Source organism: Culex quinquefasciatus, chromosome 3 (assembly GCF_015732765.1).
Source record: "Culex quinquefasciatus strain JHB chromosome 3, VPISU_Cqui_1.0_pri_paternal, whole genome shotgun sequence".
Classification (NCBI taxonomy): Eukaryota; Metazoa; Arthropoda; class Insecta; order Diptera; family Culicidae; genus Culex; species Culex quinquefasciatus.
This window is the reverse complement of record NC_051863.1, coordinates 133,483,129-133,499,377: the sequence shown is the minus strand read 5'-3', so window position 1 is coordinate 133,499,377 and position 16,249 is coordinate 133,483,129. Positions and strand designations below refer to the sequence as shown.

The 16,249-nt window shown below is 43.7% G+C and overlaps 6 protein-coding genes across 6 annotated transcripts; 3 read left to right on the top strand and 3 right to left on the bottom strand.

Annotated features, from left to right (window-relative positions):
* Positions 1 to 819, bottom strand: LOC6035479 (selenoprotein F). Its single transcript, XM_038262935.1, has 3 exons — positions 658 to 819; positions 478 to 593; positions 1 to 419 (listed from the first exon to the last, which is right to left on the bottom strand). The coding sequence occupies exons 1-3, from the start codon at positions 706 to 708 to the stop codon at positions 83 to 85; spliced, it is 504 nt and encodes a 167-aa protein (XP_038118863.1). The 5' UTR covers positions 709 to 819; the 3' UTR covers positions 1 to 82.
* Positions 820 to 3,412: 2,593 nt separating this feature from the next.
* LOC6035476 lies at positions 3,413 to 11,082 on the top strand. Its single transcript, XM_038264280.1, has 3 exons — positions 3,413 to 3,753; positions 10,576 to 10,804; positions 10,864 to 11,082. The coding sequence occupies exons 1-3, from the start codon at positions 3,489 to 3,491 to the stop codon at positions 11,066 to 11,068; spliced, it is 699 nt and encodes a 232-aa protein (XP_038120208.1). The 5' UTR covers positions 3,413 to 3,488; the 3' UTR covers positions 11,069 to 11,082.
* On the top strand, positions 3,856 to 4,826 carry LOC119770078 (39S ribosomal protein L16, mitochondrial). The gene is made up of 3 exons (XM_038264279.1): positions 3,856 to 3,998; positions 4,055 to 4,126; positions 4,176 to 4,826. Exons 1-3 carry the CDS (start codon positions 3,959 to 3,961, stop codon positions 4,790 to 4,792), a joined length of 729 nt encoding a protein of 242 aa, XP_038120207.1. The 5' UTR covers positions 3,856 to 3,958; the 3' UTR covers positions 4,793 to 4,826.
* Positions 4,053 to 5,960, bottom strand: LOC6035475 (leukocyte receptor cluster member 1 homolog). Its single transcript, XM_038264278.1, has 2 exons — positions 5,870 to 5,960; positions 4,053 to 5,806 (listed from the first exon to the last, which is right to left on the bottom strand). The coding sequence occupies exons 1-2, from the start codon at positions 5,890 to 5,892 to the stop codon at positions 4,837 to 4,839; spliced, it is 993 nt and encodes a 330-aa protein (XP_038120206.1). The 5' UTR covers positions 5,893 to 5,960; the 3' UTR covers positions 4,053 to 4,836.
* Positions 11,083 to 13,165: 2,083 nt separating the features above from the next.
* On the top strand, positions 13,166 to 13,739 carry LOC6035477 (WASH complex subunit 3). The gene is made up of 2 exons (XM_001845609.2): positions 13,166 to 13,289; positions 13,344 to 13,739. Exons 1-2 carry the CDS (start codon positions 13,260 to 13,262, stop codon positions 13,731 to 13,733), a joined length of 420 nt encoding a protein of 139 aa, XP_001845661.2. The 5' UTR covers positions 13,166 to 13,259; the 3' UTR covers positions 13,734 to 13,739.
* Positions 13,740 to 13,766: 27 nt separating this feature from the next.
* On the bottom strand, positions 13,767 to 16,249 carry LOC6035478 (anaphase-promoting complex subunit 2). Its single transcript, XM_001845610.2, has 2 exons — positions 16,115 to 16,249; positions 13,767 to 16,058 (listed from the first exon to the last, which is right to left on the bottom strand). Exons 1-2 carry the CDS (start codon positions 16,172 to 16,174, stop codon positions 13,767 to 13,769), a joined length of 2,352 nt encoding a protein of 783 aa, XP_001845662.2. The 5' UTR covers positions 16,175 to 16,249.

Below are 16,249 nucleotides of genomic sequence, written 5' to 3'. Positions count from 1 at the left end.
TCAGGTAAGGAATGCTCTTTTATTGGGACTCCAAAATTTTCTTACAAAATAAATCCACTCACACACACGCACTTCTTCTACTCTAAACCCTGTTCGTCCTCAGATAGTCATCGTCGTCCGTCATCTTGGTGAGACGCGTTTCGAAAAACTCCTGCACGGTGTCGGTGTTCCACTTGGTGATCGAAAGCGTCTCCTTCACGGTGCCCCTTTCGTCCATCAGCTTCACAATCGGATCGAGGCCGCGCACGTACTTGATGGTCAGATTCGGAAACTTGAGCGGCCGGTCACTTTTGATGAAGGCCTGAATCTGCGGGTACGCGCCAAACTTGCACGTGCACACCTCGAGGACGGCCTTCGGGTAAACCTTGAGCTTGTCGCCACTTTCGGCGTCCTGCTGGCAGCACTCGCGACAGTGGTCCCTGCGGAAGGTAAAGGTGTGTGACGTGGTTATTTAGAGATGGAGATGAGAGGACTTACTTCAACTCCTCGAGGCCGTACTCGCCCAAACTGTTGCAGGAGGAGCAGAACAGTTGCGTTTTGACAAATCCCAGCTCGCGGCAGTCTTGGGCAGTAAATTCGGCGTTTATCTGTTGCTGCAAAATTTAATTAGGATATGGTGACAAAAAACAGAAAATGCTTTGAATTCAAATGACTTACGTGGTACACGGTGAGCACAAGAGTTAACAAAACAAATGTAAATCGCTGCATTTTGAAAGCTTAGATTGAATTATGTAAGTTTTAAATATTATAAAATCCAATTAAATTTGCTGAATTTGTCAAAATGTTTTAAGTTCTTGAGAATTTTTGCTTCTATCGTCCAACAAACGAAAACAATACACGTAAATAAATATCACTGACGTTTGTAAAGCCCGCCCGGCTTGATTCGATGGAATGCACGAAAAACCAAACTTGTTCGGATGATCGTTTTTAATACATATTTAGAAGTATTAACTAGAGATCCTAAATAGGGAGACTGGTCGAAGTGATTTTGACGTACCCAAACAGACACGAGTTTGACGTATCCAAACTAGCATTTGCCTTTACGCCCAGCAAAACTTATCAGTGTTGCCAAGCTCAAAACATACGTTGCCAGATCGATTTAGCCAGCTTAGACCAGTCTCCCTATTTAGGCTCTCTAGTGTTAACCCCAATCTCCATAGAGCATTCTACGTGCGTATGTATTGCGTGTACGTACACGAAAATAAAGTGAGGTTAAATTTTGTCAGCCAGCAAAACCAAATGGTGCGCTAGTGTGCGTACGCGAAACGTCATAAAGCTCTATTGTTTTTCTGCAAGCAGTGACATACGACATACACTGAAACTAAAATCATGATTGATTTTTGTGTCAGCTGCACATAACCGAAGCAAAAATTAGCAAAAAGCATGACAAGTCATATTAAAACTATAGTTTATTTTATAAAATGCACCTCATATCATTTTCATACAGATCTCCATAAATTACGTGACGTTACAGCGGTTTGACGTTTCTTTTTTCAGTTTTTTTATTGCTGTAACTCGGAAATTTCAAACAAAACATCTCAATGTTTTTTTTACAGATACTGAAAGTAAGTTGAATTTGCTATAAGAATCAACATTGCAGGTGATTTTTTATGATTTGATTTATAAGCACCATTTAAATTGATTTATTTTGTTTTGTTTACAAACATTGTTCACCTACGAACAGTGACAGGTCATTTTTGGACGTGTGAAATTACACCTGCAAGTGTAGTAGTGTTTTAAAATGCATTATTTTTTTTATTTATTTGGACACCAACAGGCTCGGGCCCCAATGGTGTTTTACCTTACAAACTAATACATAAATTAACGTCTAAAGAACAACAAGAATTTCCTTTTGATAACATCACGAGACAAGTTAAAATCGAACAAAGAAGTGACAAAATTAAACGCCCGGTGTAGCCCTGTCAGTGCACTGTACATCGCATAATTTGTTTGACGGATAGGGACACGTAGGAATGGGGAGTTCCGAAAAGTCCGAATTGGGGCGAAAATGTTCAATCCACGGAGAATGGCCGGACACTGCACTCTCGAGGTCAAAACGTCGGCAACTAGGAGTGATCGGCACACATTACATTATACACCTGTTTAGTTGTTTTGCCATCATTAGTTTGGGCCCTTCTAAAACCACGTGGACAATTTAGGGGGGGGGGGGTACAGCGATTGTCCACGCTCCATACAAAAAAGTTTTTTTTTGTATGGACAATTGTCCACGAAGGGGGGGGGGTCGAGATTCTCAAAAAAGTGTCCACGTGGTTTATGGATGGTCCCTTTCCAAAAATCTTTGTATTCACGAAATTTTATTTTTTGCAAAAAATATTTTTTTTGCGTTGCTGTACATTGGAATTTCATAAAAATTCAAAACATTTTTAAACAAGCCCAAACATGCTAAATATGATTATCAATGCAGAAAAATGCATTTTAGATTGTTTTCAGTTGATTAGACTTCTATTTTCATGGTTATTTTTTTTTTAAATTGCGTTCGTACTCTGAAAAAATAAGCTTTATCGCTGTAAGCAATAATATCAGCAATTTAAGCTTAATTTTTGGACACAATTCCAGTTGAAAATTTAAAACGCCTGTTTGAAGCTGTAACTGAACCTCTATGTGCTAGTGACACATTCTCCAGCGACAAAAACGACACGTTTTGGCTGATAGGTCGAACATTTTAATAATTAATTCGTTGTTATATTGGTCTAATCATCAATCGCAGCTGGATTAACAATTAGAAATGTTTATAATAGCTAAAACATGACTTATTAATTTGTCATGGTAGCATTACGAAATCATTATCATTATCTCTATATTGGAGGGTTAAAATCCGCAGTAACATTTCAATAGGGCGAATCTGCGTTTGTAAACAAACAGTCTATCGTCGTCGGTCTATCCCCCTCTTACTTTACGTGAACTGTCACTTGAGCAAAAGGGATAGACTGCTTGTTTACAAACGCAGATTCGCCCTATTGAACTGTTACTACGGAAATTACCATACCGCTCTGGACATAGTAAAACGAGTAAAACTAACTGCGTTAATCAGTCAATCCAAGTACGGAATGTTTTCAGCAAAAAAACGTCGGTGCGTGTTCTCAATTTAACCCTACAATATGGTAGCAACTGCTATGGTTGGGTTTTCAGTGCAGTAAAAACAAATGGTGCGCTAGTGTGCGTACGCGAAACGTCATAAAGCTCCTTGGCACTGTAAAATCATAAAACCTTTGAATCTTTAAACTTTCATATCTGTGGTTGCAGGACAAACTCTGAAAATTTACTCAAAATTGATTGCTGGCATGTGGGTAACAGATCTTAGTTTTTTTTTCTTTGTAGATTTTGCTTCAGCGTGTATTCGCGAGATTTTTAAAAAGCCCGCCAGCATAACCTGTCAAATTGAAGACCAAAACAAAAACAAAAGTGCTGTAACCAAAAAAGTTCCCGGCAAAGTTTGAGCAACTTTTTTCTCACATAATTCTTAAAAGATGTTTTTACTAAAAGCAACCCAGCTTTGCGCTCGCCAGAGCGCCCTGCGCGCCTTCCGTTCAAGTGCTTCGCGAGTGCTTGCTTCCTTAAAACAGCAGAATGTTGTCAGTGCACCGTGTTTCCTACGAATCCAGCCCCTTTCCAGCACCGCTGCGCGACTAGCTTCGCCCAAAAGCATGAAGGAGGAACACTACCGCAAAAAGGACAAGGTCCCGCTGGACTTCCGGCTCGTGTACCGCGCCCCCATGGAGCACTATTTGGCGGGTGAGTTTCTTGATTTCGATCGGCGATTTTTGTTTTGATTTGGGTGCCGGTTCAGAACACTAGCGCCACTCCGTGGCGGGTTGTCAAAGCTGCTTTTGACAGCTGACCATCAAAATTTAATGAAAACATTTCGGAGTGCGGAAAGTGTTTCGCGGAGTGTTTATGCAATAGTTTTGCGTGAAGTTGGGAGTTTTTGCGAAGCAAAATGCTGCTGAAAGGGGGATTTGGTCGATTTATTTTGTCAGGTAAGTAATTGAATGCTAATGCGTTGAATTACGAGTAATAAAACATTTCTTTAAAGGTTTACTGAGGCAACAACATAACCAACAAATTGCAACACTAAAACACTTTGCTCCTCCAATTGAGTATAAAGGTAAGGGACGGAATATCTAGATTGCAATTAGTAACCAAAGTCCTTCCAGATGTCGTCATTCCGGAGCGACCAAAGCTGCGCTTCATGGACAAGGTGCCGATCCTGCCGTCCAACATGAAGGCGCCCAAGCTGCAGAAGAAGCTCAAGTTTATGCGCGGTCCGGAAACGGTTCACAACTCGCTGCTGCACAAGCAGTACGGCATCGTGGCCACCGGCGGCGGCCGTCTCCGCTGGGGACACTTTGAGATGATTCGGTTGGGCATCGGTCGCAAGATGGACGTGAGCCGGATGTTTGCGGCGTGGCGCGTCGATGCTCCGTGGCAGCCGATTACGAAGAAAGGCCAGGGCCAGCGGATGGGCGGTGGAAAGAGCGCCATCGATCACTACGTAACGCCGGTCAAGAGCGGGCGCGTGATCGTCGAGATGGCCGGCAAGTGCGAGTTTGCCGAGGTGAAGCCGATTCTGGAGACGGTCTGCCACAAGTTGCCGTTCAAGGCGATGGTCGTGTCGCACGAAATGCTCGAGGAGATGAAGGCGGAAGAGGAGCGGCTGGAGCGGGACAATCTGAACGAGTACAGCTTGAAGTACATTATCCAGAACAACATGGGCGGATGTCATCGGTGGCTGTCGCCGGTGGATCACAAGTGGTTCGGAAAGTACCATTGAATGTTTGCAAAATGTGTAGAATAAACGGCTAAAATTAAACTCTTTTATTCAAAGTTCTGCTTGGCAAGCTCCGGATTGAACTGCGAGTTGTACTTTTGCTTCACAACCGGCGCAGCCGGAGCAGGTGTCGGTTCCTTCGCCTTCGGCTCCGGATCACCTCTCACCTTCGCCAACAGCTTCTCCGTGCGCGCCTTTTCCTCCTGCTCCCTGGCCAACCTCTGCCTCCGAAGCAACTCCAGCTTTGCCTTTTTTATCCGCCTCTGCTCCTCGTCCGTAGACTGGTCCGAGCTGGAACTCCGACGTCTCTTCCGCTTCTTCTTCTCTTTCTTAGACTTTTTCTTGTGGTGTTTTTGCTTCTTCTTCCGCTTCGGAGCACTCTCACTTCCAGACGAGCTTCTCCTGCGCTTCCCCGTCAGCGATTGGTACTGAAACTGACCGGAAGTCCCCCCACCACCTTCCCGTTCACCTTCCTCCACCTTCTTCGCCGACGGAAGCGACGCCGTCCTCATCCCCGGCACATACCGCCGCATCACATTCAACGGATCGTTGTACTCCTTCGTCTTCAGCCCCACCTCAACCCGCTTCCCATCCTCGCCCACCAGTTCCTCCCTCCTCGGCGCCACATCGTACCAATCCCTCCGTCCGGTCGCCTCATTAGTATCCTGCCCCAGATACGTCAAGTACCCAACCTGCTTCTCGTACTTTTCCTGCTCCTCCTTTTTCTCCCGCTCGTGCTCCACGTTCTTCCGCCCAACGCCGTCGCTCTTCCCACTTTCCAACTCCTCAAAAAAGTTAACATGCTCCTTGCGGCTCAACCGGGACTCCAACTCGTCGGAAGTTTTAACGGATTCTGCTTGCGCTCCCCCCTGCTGGCGTGCCTTCTGGCGCAAAAAGTTGATTTTGGCCTCCTGGTCGGCCAACGCGACCCGCCGCTGGCGCTCCTTTTCCTCCTCGGCGGCTTTCGCTTCATCGCGGCGAACCCGCGCGATGTTGTCCTTGTTGCGGACGTGCCAACTAAAAAGTGAAAGTGTCAATGAGATTTGGAACCGAAACGTGCAAACATTAATGATAACTTACCTTTTCTTTGGCAAAATGTTCATTTTGAAGCAGTTTTATAAACTTATTTTTAAGATAAAATTGCTGCTGATTTTGTTTGAATGGATTTCAGACGTAAATATTTACTTTATGTTCTTACAAAGAAATTTGACAACGAGAAATGTCATTTATCTGATTCAGGGCTGTTTTCAGTATGGAGCGGTTTTTGCTTATTTTTCAATTTGTCGGAGTTCAAACAAATATTGCTTTTTTTTTGGTACGTTGCTGAAAAGGCACAAAAACGGAAAGTGGCGTTTGTTGTTTTATTGTGCAGTGCTTATTTGCAATATGTTTTGATGAAAAAAAAATAAATAAAATAATTTGGAAAATGCAACTGTAGTTACAAAAGTATGAATAATTGGGTCCTAAAATGAAGCTTAGATTGCTGATATTATTGTTTACAGCGATGAAGCTTATTTTTCTGAGTACAACGACCCTTTGTATGACCACAAAGAGTTTAAAATGGATTTTTAAATCAATTTTGAAAAATTAACCTCGCGGTCCTTCTTGACAGAAAAGGTCCTACTTGACAGCTTGTTCCAAGGGGACCTGCCAACCTCCTGTGGCCGAATGGTTACGGGTTTCGCCTCATAAGCGGAAAGTCATGGGTTCTTCTCAGGGTGGCAGCCTTAGGTTTAAGTTCAGAGGTAGCAGCAACCGTATGAGTATAAAACGGTTGCTTCACGTGCTCTTCAAGCATGTGATCGATCTTGGGATATTCCTTTGCGCCTCTTCCCAAAATACTTTCCTCTTGTCTTCGCATGTAAATAATGCCCAGCCGATCGGTATTGCACTGCAGTCCAGTCGCATTGTCCAGATCAGAGCAAAGGGAACACCGCAAAAGTAGCACCGCAAAAAGACAATTGTCTTTACAAGACCCCGCGCGGCAAATAATAGCTGCTGGGAAGAGCTTGAAAAATGACACGAAAAAATTGTCACCGCGGTTCTAGCGATACATAGCGCACAAGGCACAAGGACTGGAGTTTACAGCATCTGGATGGAACAGCACTTTTCCTCTCAATAGGAACTGTGTTATAGATCTGGAAATGCTTAATAACAGTAAAAATGGGTAACACGATACAATAGTCCTTGTAATCAGGATTCCGTGTCTTAATACTCAAACAGAAAAAAAGGGGACCATAGTTGATCCATCGAAAAAATGTTGTCTAGTCAATTTTTTTTTGCATTGAAATGAAAAAAATGTGATCAGAAATTGTTTTTGATCGTGTTTTTTACCGTTGTAAATAAAAATTGACATAGGGCTTTAGTACTCAATTGCCAATCAAGAATTCTAGAGTTTTATTTGAATAGGTCCTATAAACATATAAAAGACAATAGTTTATAGGACCTTATTTAAAAAAAACTCTAGAATTGCCCCATAAAGCCGAATATCAACGTAGAATTTTGAAATGCCAAAAACTTAAAGGACGCATTTTTTCCTCAGAATGAAGTAAAACAGATGAAACACCTAGGGGAAACCCATAACAATGATCATTCAATATTCAGTCGAAAAAATCAAAAAATAAACATAAAAAAAAACAATTATTCATAATTTAAAATAAACTTTCAGTATTAAAAAAAATCAACAATTTGTTAGTCAAAAAAAGTATCTTCAAAAAATAAAACATTAAAAATTAGATCAAGAGTTTTTTTAAAAAGGTGTTACAATTAGAGATCTCCCGGCTACTCTTTGAGCTTAAAAAGAAGAAAACACAAGTACGAAATGTATGTTTTAACACGTGTATTGAACCCTCATCAGTGTGTGTGCGTACAAATCTTCCTTTTCCCCTGTTTCTTCTTCTTATTCTTCCTCAGCGCTCTTCTTTCTTCTCGCGCACCTCGCGCTTGTTCTCCTTTTCGCGCTTTTGCTTCCTCTTCCCTTCTTTTCTTTCCCCCGCTCCTCGCACTCGCCTTCTTTCCGCACACTTCCCCTTTCTTCAACGACATCGCCGAACGTCACTTCCGGCGTTCAGACATGACGCCTCTTGCGACGATCTCACGGGCCATATTCCAACGGCGACCGGCACAAACCACACTCTCCCGCGTGGCATTTCGCTCGCTTTGTTTGTCCCCACCGCTACTGGGGAATTGTGCACTCACCGACAGTTGCACACGGTCCCGATCGTGACCACTCCGGCTCCACAGGTCCTCTTCCTCGCCACATTTCCTTTCGGCCGTAGAAAACACGCCGACGGTTTCGTCGAAACGGCTCACCTTTGCACTGGCCGCTCGCAGGTGTCCGGGTTTCGCCAGCATGAGTTCCAACTAGAACGAAAAGGCCCTGCAGAATCGGCCACAGTCAGCTCAACGGTTTCCACATTTTCTCCAACGGCAACTCACCCTTTCGGGGCCAGGGCGTCCAGTCGTCCGGGTTGCTCGCGATGCAGGACGGAACGGTGGAACGTGCGGTCGGTCCGACCGTCGATTCGAAAAGGAGGAATAAATTTTTCTGCGTCGCGTGGACGACGTTCTCACGCGGCTCGCGACAGCTGCGTCAACTTGACAGTTCTGACGGTTATAGTATTTTCCGCCGAACGGGGGGTTTTCTTGCGCGCAAGATTGAGGGCACGGAAAGTCAAATGACGTAATTTTAAGCGGACCAAACACAAATGCTACAAAGGCCCTATAAGCTATTGTGTTTCTATTGTTGACCTTTAAAAAAAACTTAAGAAATATTTTTAAAAAAATATAGAGATTATTAATTTAGAAATTCCAAATCTAAATTCAATTCAATTCAATTGGTGTTTATTAGAATTTAACAGTTCTACTCCAGGATGTTACATTTGCAATTCAGAGTTTTGGAGAACCTTTCAACTGAGATCAATTCATAAGCCTTTGCAGGGAGGGTACATGTTTCTACTTTTAGATTTTGCTAACTGGGTGTTCTTTGAGGGAAAATAAATTTTAAGAAAAAACCCTAGATCTATGTTTGGCTTAAAAACTAATATCAAAGTTGTTGACGGAGGAGTGCTTCGATGAGCGGATTCGTTGACATCTTCCAAATCTAAAACATTACAAAAATTGGTAATTAAGAAATCAAGCAAAACATTCTAATAGGGCCGAAGCCGAAGTGTGAACAAAGAGTCTATCCTAATTTTTCCTAATGTAAACATCAACTGATGTGAGCCGGATAGACTCATTGTTTACACTTCAGGTACGGCCCTTTTACAATGTTTTGCTTGAAATTCATAATACAATTATTAAAGATATCACTAAAAATCAATTTCGTACCATCAAAAACCTACAAATTTTAAAATCCGAAAATTTAAGATACAAAAATTCAAACATTAAAAAATATCAAAATTTTCAAATGCCCGATATTAAAATATTCAAGAAAAAATTTAAGTATTCAAAGTTTTAAAAATTTTAAAATATAGAAATAAAAAATAAATAATGTGGAAACTTAGACATTTTAAAATCAAATATTCAAAAAAAATAATTTAATTTTCGGCATTCTAAAATTTTTAAATTCAAAGCAATTTGAATTGAATTTTATTTTATTTAGGTTCATGAACTTAAAATTCAAAAAAAAATAATTTCCAGGAATTAAAAAAACATGTACTCGACTATCTGAAGTTCTCAGCAAAATTTAACTTCACTTCGGATAATCGAATCACGAAATTTGTATGTTTCTCAAAATGCAGGTTCCTAACATAAAATGTGTTCCAAAGTTATCTAATATTTTGTAAAATGGCGACATTTTTTTCCAAATTTCGAAATTTGAACGTGGTTTTTGCACGAACCTCTATCCTTATGCAAGGCCGACCAATGCCCAATGACCTCGGAATGTGTCCACCATGTTCTCTGTCATTCTGAAATTAGAAGCAACTCAAGAGCTGAATTAACCCGATACTGAGATAAGCTGTGTGAGCATTTGGGTGGTCCTTACTCTTGGCTTCCTCCCTAAAATCAAAGATTGATTCATCACTAGGCTAAAATCCAAATTTGAGCTCATTCTGACCACAGGAACCACTCCCTCTAGGTCCTTGAAGTTTGTATGTGAAAAATCGTCAAAATATATGGCGAAAAGCAACTGTTTCTGCTTTTTTATCTGTGGAAAGCGCAATAACTATCATTTGATAGTTGGTAAGTATTGACTTACCAACGTTAAATGTGGGAATACTTTCCCGAAGACACCATATTTTTGTAGGAGCACAATTGTGCCAATAATTTTTAGGATATTTAACTAAAAAGTTATTATCCTTCAAAAATTACGATTTGCACGCGGACGGCTCTAGGGAACTACCAAGAAACAATTAATTATAAATTCACGTGCTTGCTAGCTTGCATGCCTGTTATGTTGCCCCTTTTAGCCGGCCGCGCAAAAATGGAAGCTAATGATTTTTTAGCAAAAAATCCTAAAAATATGTTGTCTTTGGGGAAGTTTCTTTTCCAAATTAAATGAAGATCTTAATTCCGAGAATTGGTAAGAATTTATAGTTATTACGCCTTCCACAGATAAAAAAACTGAAACAGTTACTCCAAACATTTTGAGGATTTTTCCCAAACAAACATCAAGGGCTTAGAGGACGTGGTTCCCGTTGTCAGAATGAGTGATGGATTAATCTTTGATTTCTAGGGGTAACCCCGAAGAAGCCCAGATTTGGACCACCCACATTTTAAAAGAGAAACTCTTTTTCTTCTAACTCTGCAGATATTTAACTTTCAATGTTTTCTCCTCCCAATAGCCTGCAACGTCATCTCCTCGTTCAGCTTCGTCGCCTTCGCGGGCATCTCGAGCTACGCCTACCTGCAGCACTTCCACACGATGGCCGTCCCGTTCGACATCGAGTACGGCACGCTGACGGCCAACGAGAACGATCTGATGGTGTTCCTCGGCTTTTTCCTGTTCGCCAACGTGGTCATCCGGCTGATGGTGAACCGGTACACGCTGCGGGTGTACCGCAACAATGAGAAGTAATCAGGTTATGGTGAAGTTTCGTTTGGTTATTTTTTCAAATATAATTAATTTTCAGATACATCGCCGTCTTCGAGGGATATTTGCCCTTCACGCGAAGGCAGATACAGTTCAAGGGTGGGGAGGTGAGCGCCGTACCGGAAGGGGGCATTTTGCCGTGGCAGGATGCGCGCTACAAAATCAACGACAAGCCCGTGCTGCTGCTGGACGGAAACTTCCGCACGCCGTCCGAGCTGAACGCAATGATGAAGCATGAGCGTTGATTTTGTTTTGTTAGCATGCAGTGAAATAAATGTTTTTCGTTAAAAAAATGCGAATTGCGTTTGAAGTTTGGATGTTTGGATTTTTCACTAGAAATTTATTACAACCCTATTTTCTTAATTATTCAATACTTTATATTCGTTTTACATCATATATAACTAGCCAAAATTGATTACAACGAACATTTTGTCCGAATTTCAATCGTTTTTAATAGGGGAAATCTACCCATTTTAATCCTAATAAGCGGTCGTGTTTGAATGATGCTGGATAATCTAGAGTCTCCCTTGAATTTTACTAAAACCAAGTACACCAACGAGTAGAGCAAGTTTTTGTGAACATTTCTGTTTATTTTCACTTTCACTAAAAGTTATTCTATTTCTTTACCAAGCATTTAACAAAAAAAAATTCCCAAGGGTATTCTAATCGAGGCGAATGCATTGGGCCACGCCCATTTTTCTAATATCGGCTTAGTTCTTTTTTCTTCCAACACTCTGTCGAGTGTTGCCATTTGCGCTGACAGTTCAAACGAACACTCACGAAAAGTGGCATTTATAGGGAAAGTTTCCTGGCATCGCTGGCTGTGCTGCTGGTGGTGTTGACGGCCAGCCTTTGTTCTTTTTTGCCTTCGTCTCTCGCTCGGTTTTCTTCAGCCTTCGGTTGGAATGCAAAGTGAAAATTGAAACGTCAAACGACTTGACGCGTTTGTTTTTTTGATGGCGCTTGCTAATTTATTACATTTTTCGGGATTATTCTTCAAGTGAGTTCCTTACTAATGATCAAAAGAACATGTTGCCGGTAGTTGGAAGCAATTTCATATCTTAAGCGCCGTGAAAAAGTAAGCGAAAGTGAAAAGGTAATTTTGGCGATATTCATTAAGCGTTTGAGGGATTCTCGTGTGTGTCACTGTGTGTGCCAACAAAATGATGAGAAGTGGTCTCGCAAAATACAAATTATGATCAAAAGTGCATTAAATGTGATCTTTTTGGCCAGTAAGTGGCATACATTTGCGTGCTTACTCGAGGCGGTGCTTGTAGCTGACGGTGTCAGATTTAGTTGAAGTTAAATTAACCGAAGTAGTTTCAATTATTAGAAAAAAAACTTACTCGCGCATCCTGTGACGCAACAATCACGAAAATCAAGAAATTCCCAAGCGGTGTCGGGTAATTTAGAAGAAAGATTTATTTTATTACATTTCCTGTAAGAAACACGAAATCCAAGAAAACCATTATCGACAGGAAAGGCAGCCAGGTTTCTAGGAACATCAGAAAACCCTTTTCAGAAGTACAAATCAGAAGGTTAAAATTCAAACGAAGACATAACCATATATCCTGCAAGTTTATCAGATCCTAGAATCAGAAACATGAAAAGACGGTATTGTCCGCACAGAGCTTGAGAACAAGCATCCGAAGCATGTTCGCGCACCTGAATACAAAGTAGCACGTATAGAGTGAAAGGGACGATCGAGCAAACGGATTAATCGATCAAAGCAGAGAGAAAGTAGAAATTGAGCGAACGACGCCACTAGAATAGAGAGGACAAAACATAGAACGAACTATGATCGCCGCGTAAGCGAGATAGACAAGCTATGCGCGTATGGAAGAAAAGGACAAAAGTCCAGGAGAGAGGTTTAGAACAAGAGAGAAATCTCTTGATTGAGAGCATTGAAAAATTGTACTAAACTTAAGGAACTATATAATGTAACCGAAACTTTTTAATAAACAGTCACTTTTTAATCACCAGTTTGTTAGTTTACATCCTCGAACTTATGCCGGGTTAATTTACTAATAATCCGAAAATAATGTTATTGAAGTAATGCACTGCACATTACAGTGCTGTTGCTGGTAAGTTTATAGCCCAAATAGTATTTTTGGAGCTTTAATCGAGCATCAAACTCTCCATATGACGAAGATAGGTGTTTGTTTGGAAAGGGTAGATTTCCCCTAGTTAATAAAATTTAAATTAAATTAGTAACTTTTGTCGGAGTTCAACACAGAAAAGGTGAATACCACCCTAATTTTAGCAAAGTCACAACCCTTTAGTTTGACGTTTATTTTATAGCATCGATGTTCGGTAAAATGAGACAACTCCTCAATCTGATTTGTAAATAAAATAAAGTGACGATTTCACAGGATTCCACAAAATCATCAATTCGCTGCACTTTCTCATTATAAATCTCTTCAATTTCTCCACGCAATGGAAACTGTTGGACTCGACAAGCATGAGGTTGGTTTTTGTTAAAATTCATATAACAGACTAATTCAACTTGCAATTTTCCAGCTTCCTCCCACCAACCAAAAGCGAATGGTTGCCTTCATCAATCATTTTGTGCTGAGCACGGTCCACTTCCTTAACCGCTTCGCTCTGGACTGCGAGAACAAGTTCATCCAGTACGAGCACAAAATGCAGAGCCTAGAGGCATCGCTGCTGATCATCGAAGCCAAGCTGGCCTCGATCGACGCGCTCAAGGGATGCTCGATGACGCCGCAACAGGTTGAAGTTCTGGCGGAAGCGACACCTGATGAGCAGGAAGAAGTGGTGGCGCAGGAGAGAGATCCTCGCTACGAGCGGTACTTTAAGATGATACAGGTTGGGGTGCCGGTTCCGGCCGTTCGGAACAAGATCAGCTCGGAGGGTTTGGATCCGAATTATATTGACGCGTTTTTGTGAGCAGAATGAAGTTACTTTTATTTCAAGTATGATTTAAGCTTTTGGGAGTTGGTAGACGCCGCCGGCGTAGACGAGCTTATGCTCGCGCACCTTGCGCTGGAGGATGTTTTTCAGCTCTTCCTGGGAGAAGTCGACCTGGGAGGCGAACATCTTGAGCATTTGGTGGATGCGGTCCAGGGGGAGCGAGTCCAGGTTGGTGAGCATGGCCTCGATGTAGGACCAGAAGACTTGGAGTTCCTCTTCGCGCTGGTCGCTGGCCGATTCCATGGCGCTTTCCGCTTCTTCGTCTTCGCAGACGTCGGGGGCGGGCGCGTTGTGGAGTTCTGCGGCGTTGGATTCGGACTGGCGATCGTTGAGGATGAAGAGATTCTCGCGCGTTTCTCGGATGAGGCCTTGCGATTGCCAAAAGACGAGGCGTTTGCGGAGGACCGATGGAGGCATGTTCATCTGCTGGCCGAGCTTTTCCAGTTCCCACTCGCGTTGTTTGCTGAAGTGGATCGCGATGGTGGCCTGGGCCGGGGTGACCTGCATTTCGGTGGTTTTGCCGTCCAACTCGAGCTCGATGGTGACCTTGCCGTTGAGGGGCGTCCAGTGCAGCGTGCGGCTGCCCTTGTACGCCTCGAAGGACTTGGTGTACTGGTCGAAGACTTCCTTGATCGCTGGAGGCAGGTCCATGGTTTCCTTTTTGAACGTGGGCCAAAACTGGGACGAGACGATGAGCGCGGAAATGTCGAAGGGACGTTCCGACGGGAAGCCGGATTCGGCGGAGAGAATGTGCGAATTGATGCGCTTGGAGTCGCTAATGTCCTTCAGCATGACTTCGCAGCTGTGCAGCATGGTCTCGCCGAAGCGCAGCTTTAGAAGTTCCAGGTTGCGGATCTCCTTCTCCGGGTTGGAGTCCAGCTGAGAGAGCAGCCGTTCCGCCAGCAGATTACGATACTCGTTCACGAACAGCTCCTTGCTGCCGTAAATGTCCACCACCATGGAAATGATATCCGAGGGTCGTCCCAGGCGAGCCTCCTTCGACAGCACCGCGTCCGCATTCACCGGATCCGGATTCCAGTTCTCCCAATCCGTCAACTCCAGCTTCTCGTTGATATTCTCCTTCGCCTTGATGTGCTCACTTTTGGCCAACTCCTCCGACAAATCCGAACAGCCCTCCTCGGTCAACCCGGTCACCACGCAGCGAACCGTGTCCGGCCGACTCCGCAGATACTCCTTCACCGGTTCCGTAATCGTCTGCAGCAACACCCCAGTCGGATCCAAATGTCTCAACGTCTTAATCGCAGCCACGTAACCGGTCAAAATGTCCGGCGTGTCCACCCCCGGATGCAGCAGCTTCGACTCAAACGTCCCTTTCACCGTCTTGATCAGATAACTCTTCAAATCGATCTTCTCCAAGCACAGCTTCAAATCGTCAATCGCCGCCTGCGACATCGGAAAATCAATAATAATACCAAAAAACTGCTCAATAATCGCATTCGCGTAATTCTCGTACAAATAGAAGCTCAGCTTAGTCTGAAAATTCCCAATCGCCTCCTCAATCTTCACATTCCCCGGCGCAATCGTCAACGACCCCCGGTTATAAATCCGCGTCAGCCACTGCAGCACGACCGTATTCAGCCACCGCTCCAACGCCTCCAAATGCGACACCGAAAAGTTCTCCTTCGTCTCCCCAATCTTCGCGTCGATCCGCTCCTGAATCAACGTCGTCAGCGTAAACCCCGCAATCTTATCCAACAGCCCCATCGCCGCCAACTGCCGATTCGTGCTCGTAAACGCACTCGCCAAGCTCTGGCACTGGCAATTCACCGACTCCGACCCGCAAGCCCCACACTGAAACGCCGTTTCCCCCACCTCCATGCCACTCTCCTCGCTGTCCGCGTGCGTCAGCGCAAACACCTTAAACGCAATCCCGTAAAACTCGTACACCAGCTCGTTAAAGTCCACCGGCAGCTGCGCCAGCAACCCGCACCGGAACATCCGGAAAAACTCGCTCAAATCGCTCGGCCGCTTCGCCACATCCACCGGCAGCACCACCCCCCTCCGCAGCTTCTCCAGCCGCTTCAGCTGCAGCCAGTACTGGCCAAACTCGTCGTACAGCTCGCGGACCGCCTGCTGGAAACGGAAAAAGTGACGGTTCGTGCCCGCGCTCTTCCCGGATACCGGCGACTGGTTAAAGTGGCGCCAAAAGCGCGGAACCGTCTGGTGGCGCAGGCAGCGGTCGATTTTGAAGAAGATCGCCTCGTAGATGACCGGAAGCTCGCGCTCCAGCTGCACGGAAAGCTGCGAGATCTCATGGTCGGTGACGGGGGCGACGGTGAGCTGGGAAATGAGAAGTCGTTTAAAGTTAAGCTTCGATTGCACAAATTTATACGAACCTTATCCTCGAGTATCGGGAATACTTTGTACAAACTGGCGCAGATGTTGTCGTTTAGCATTTTTGAATATTTTTCAAGTGAAACAGGATGGAAATCATTCCCCAAAGCAATCGGACGAGATTAACGAAATTTTGT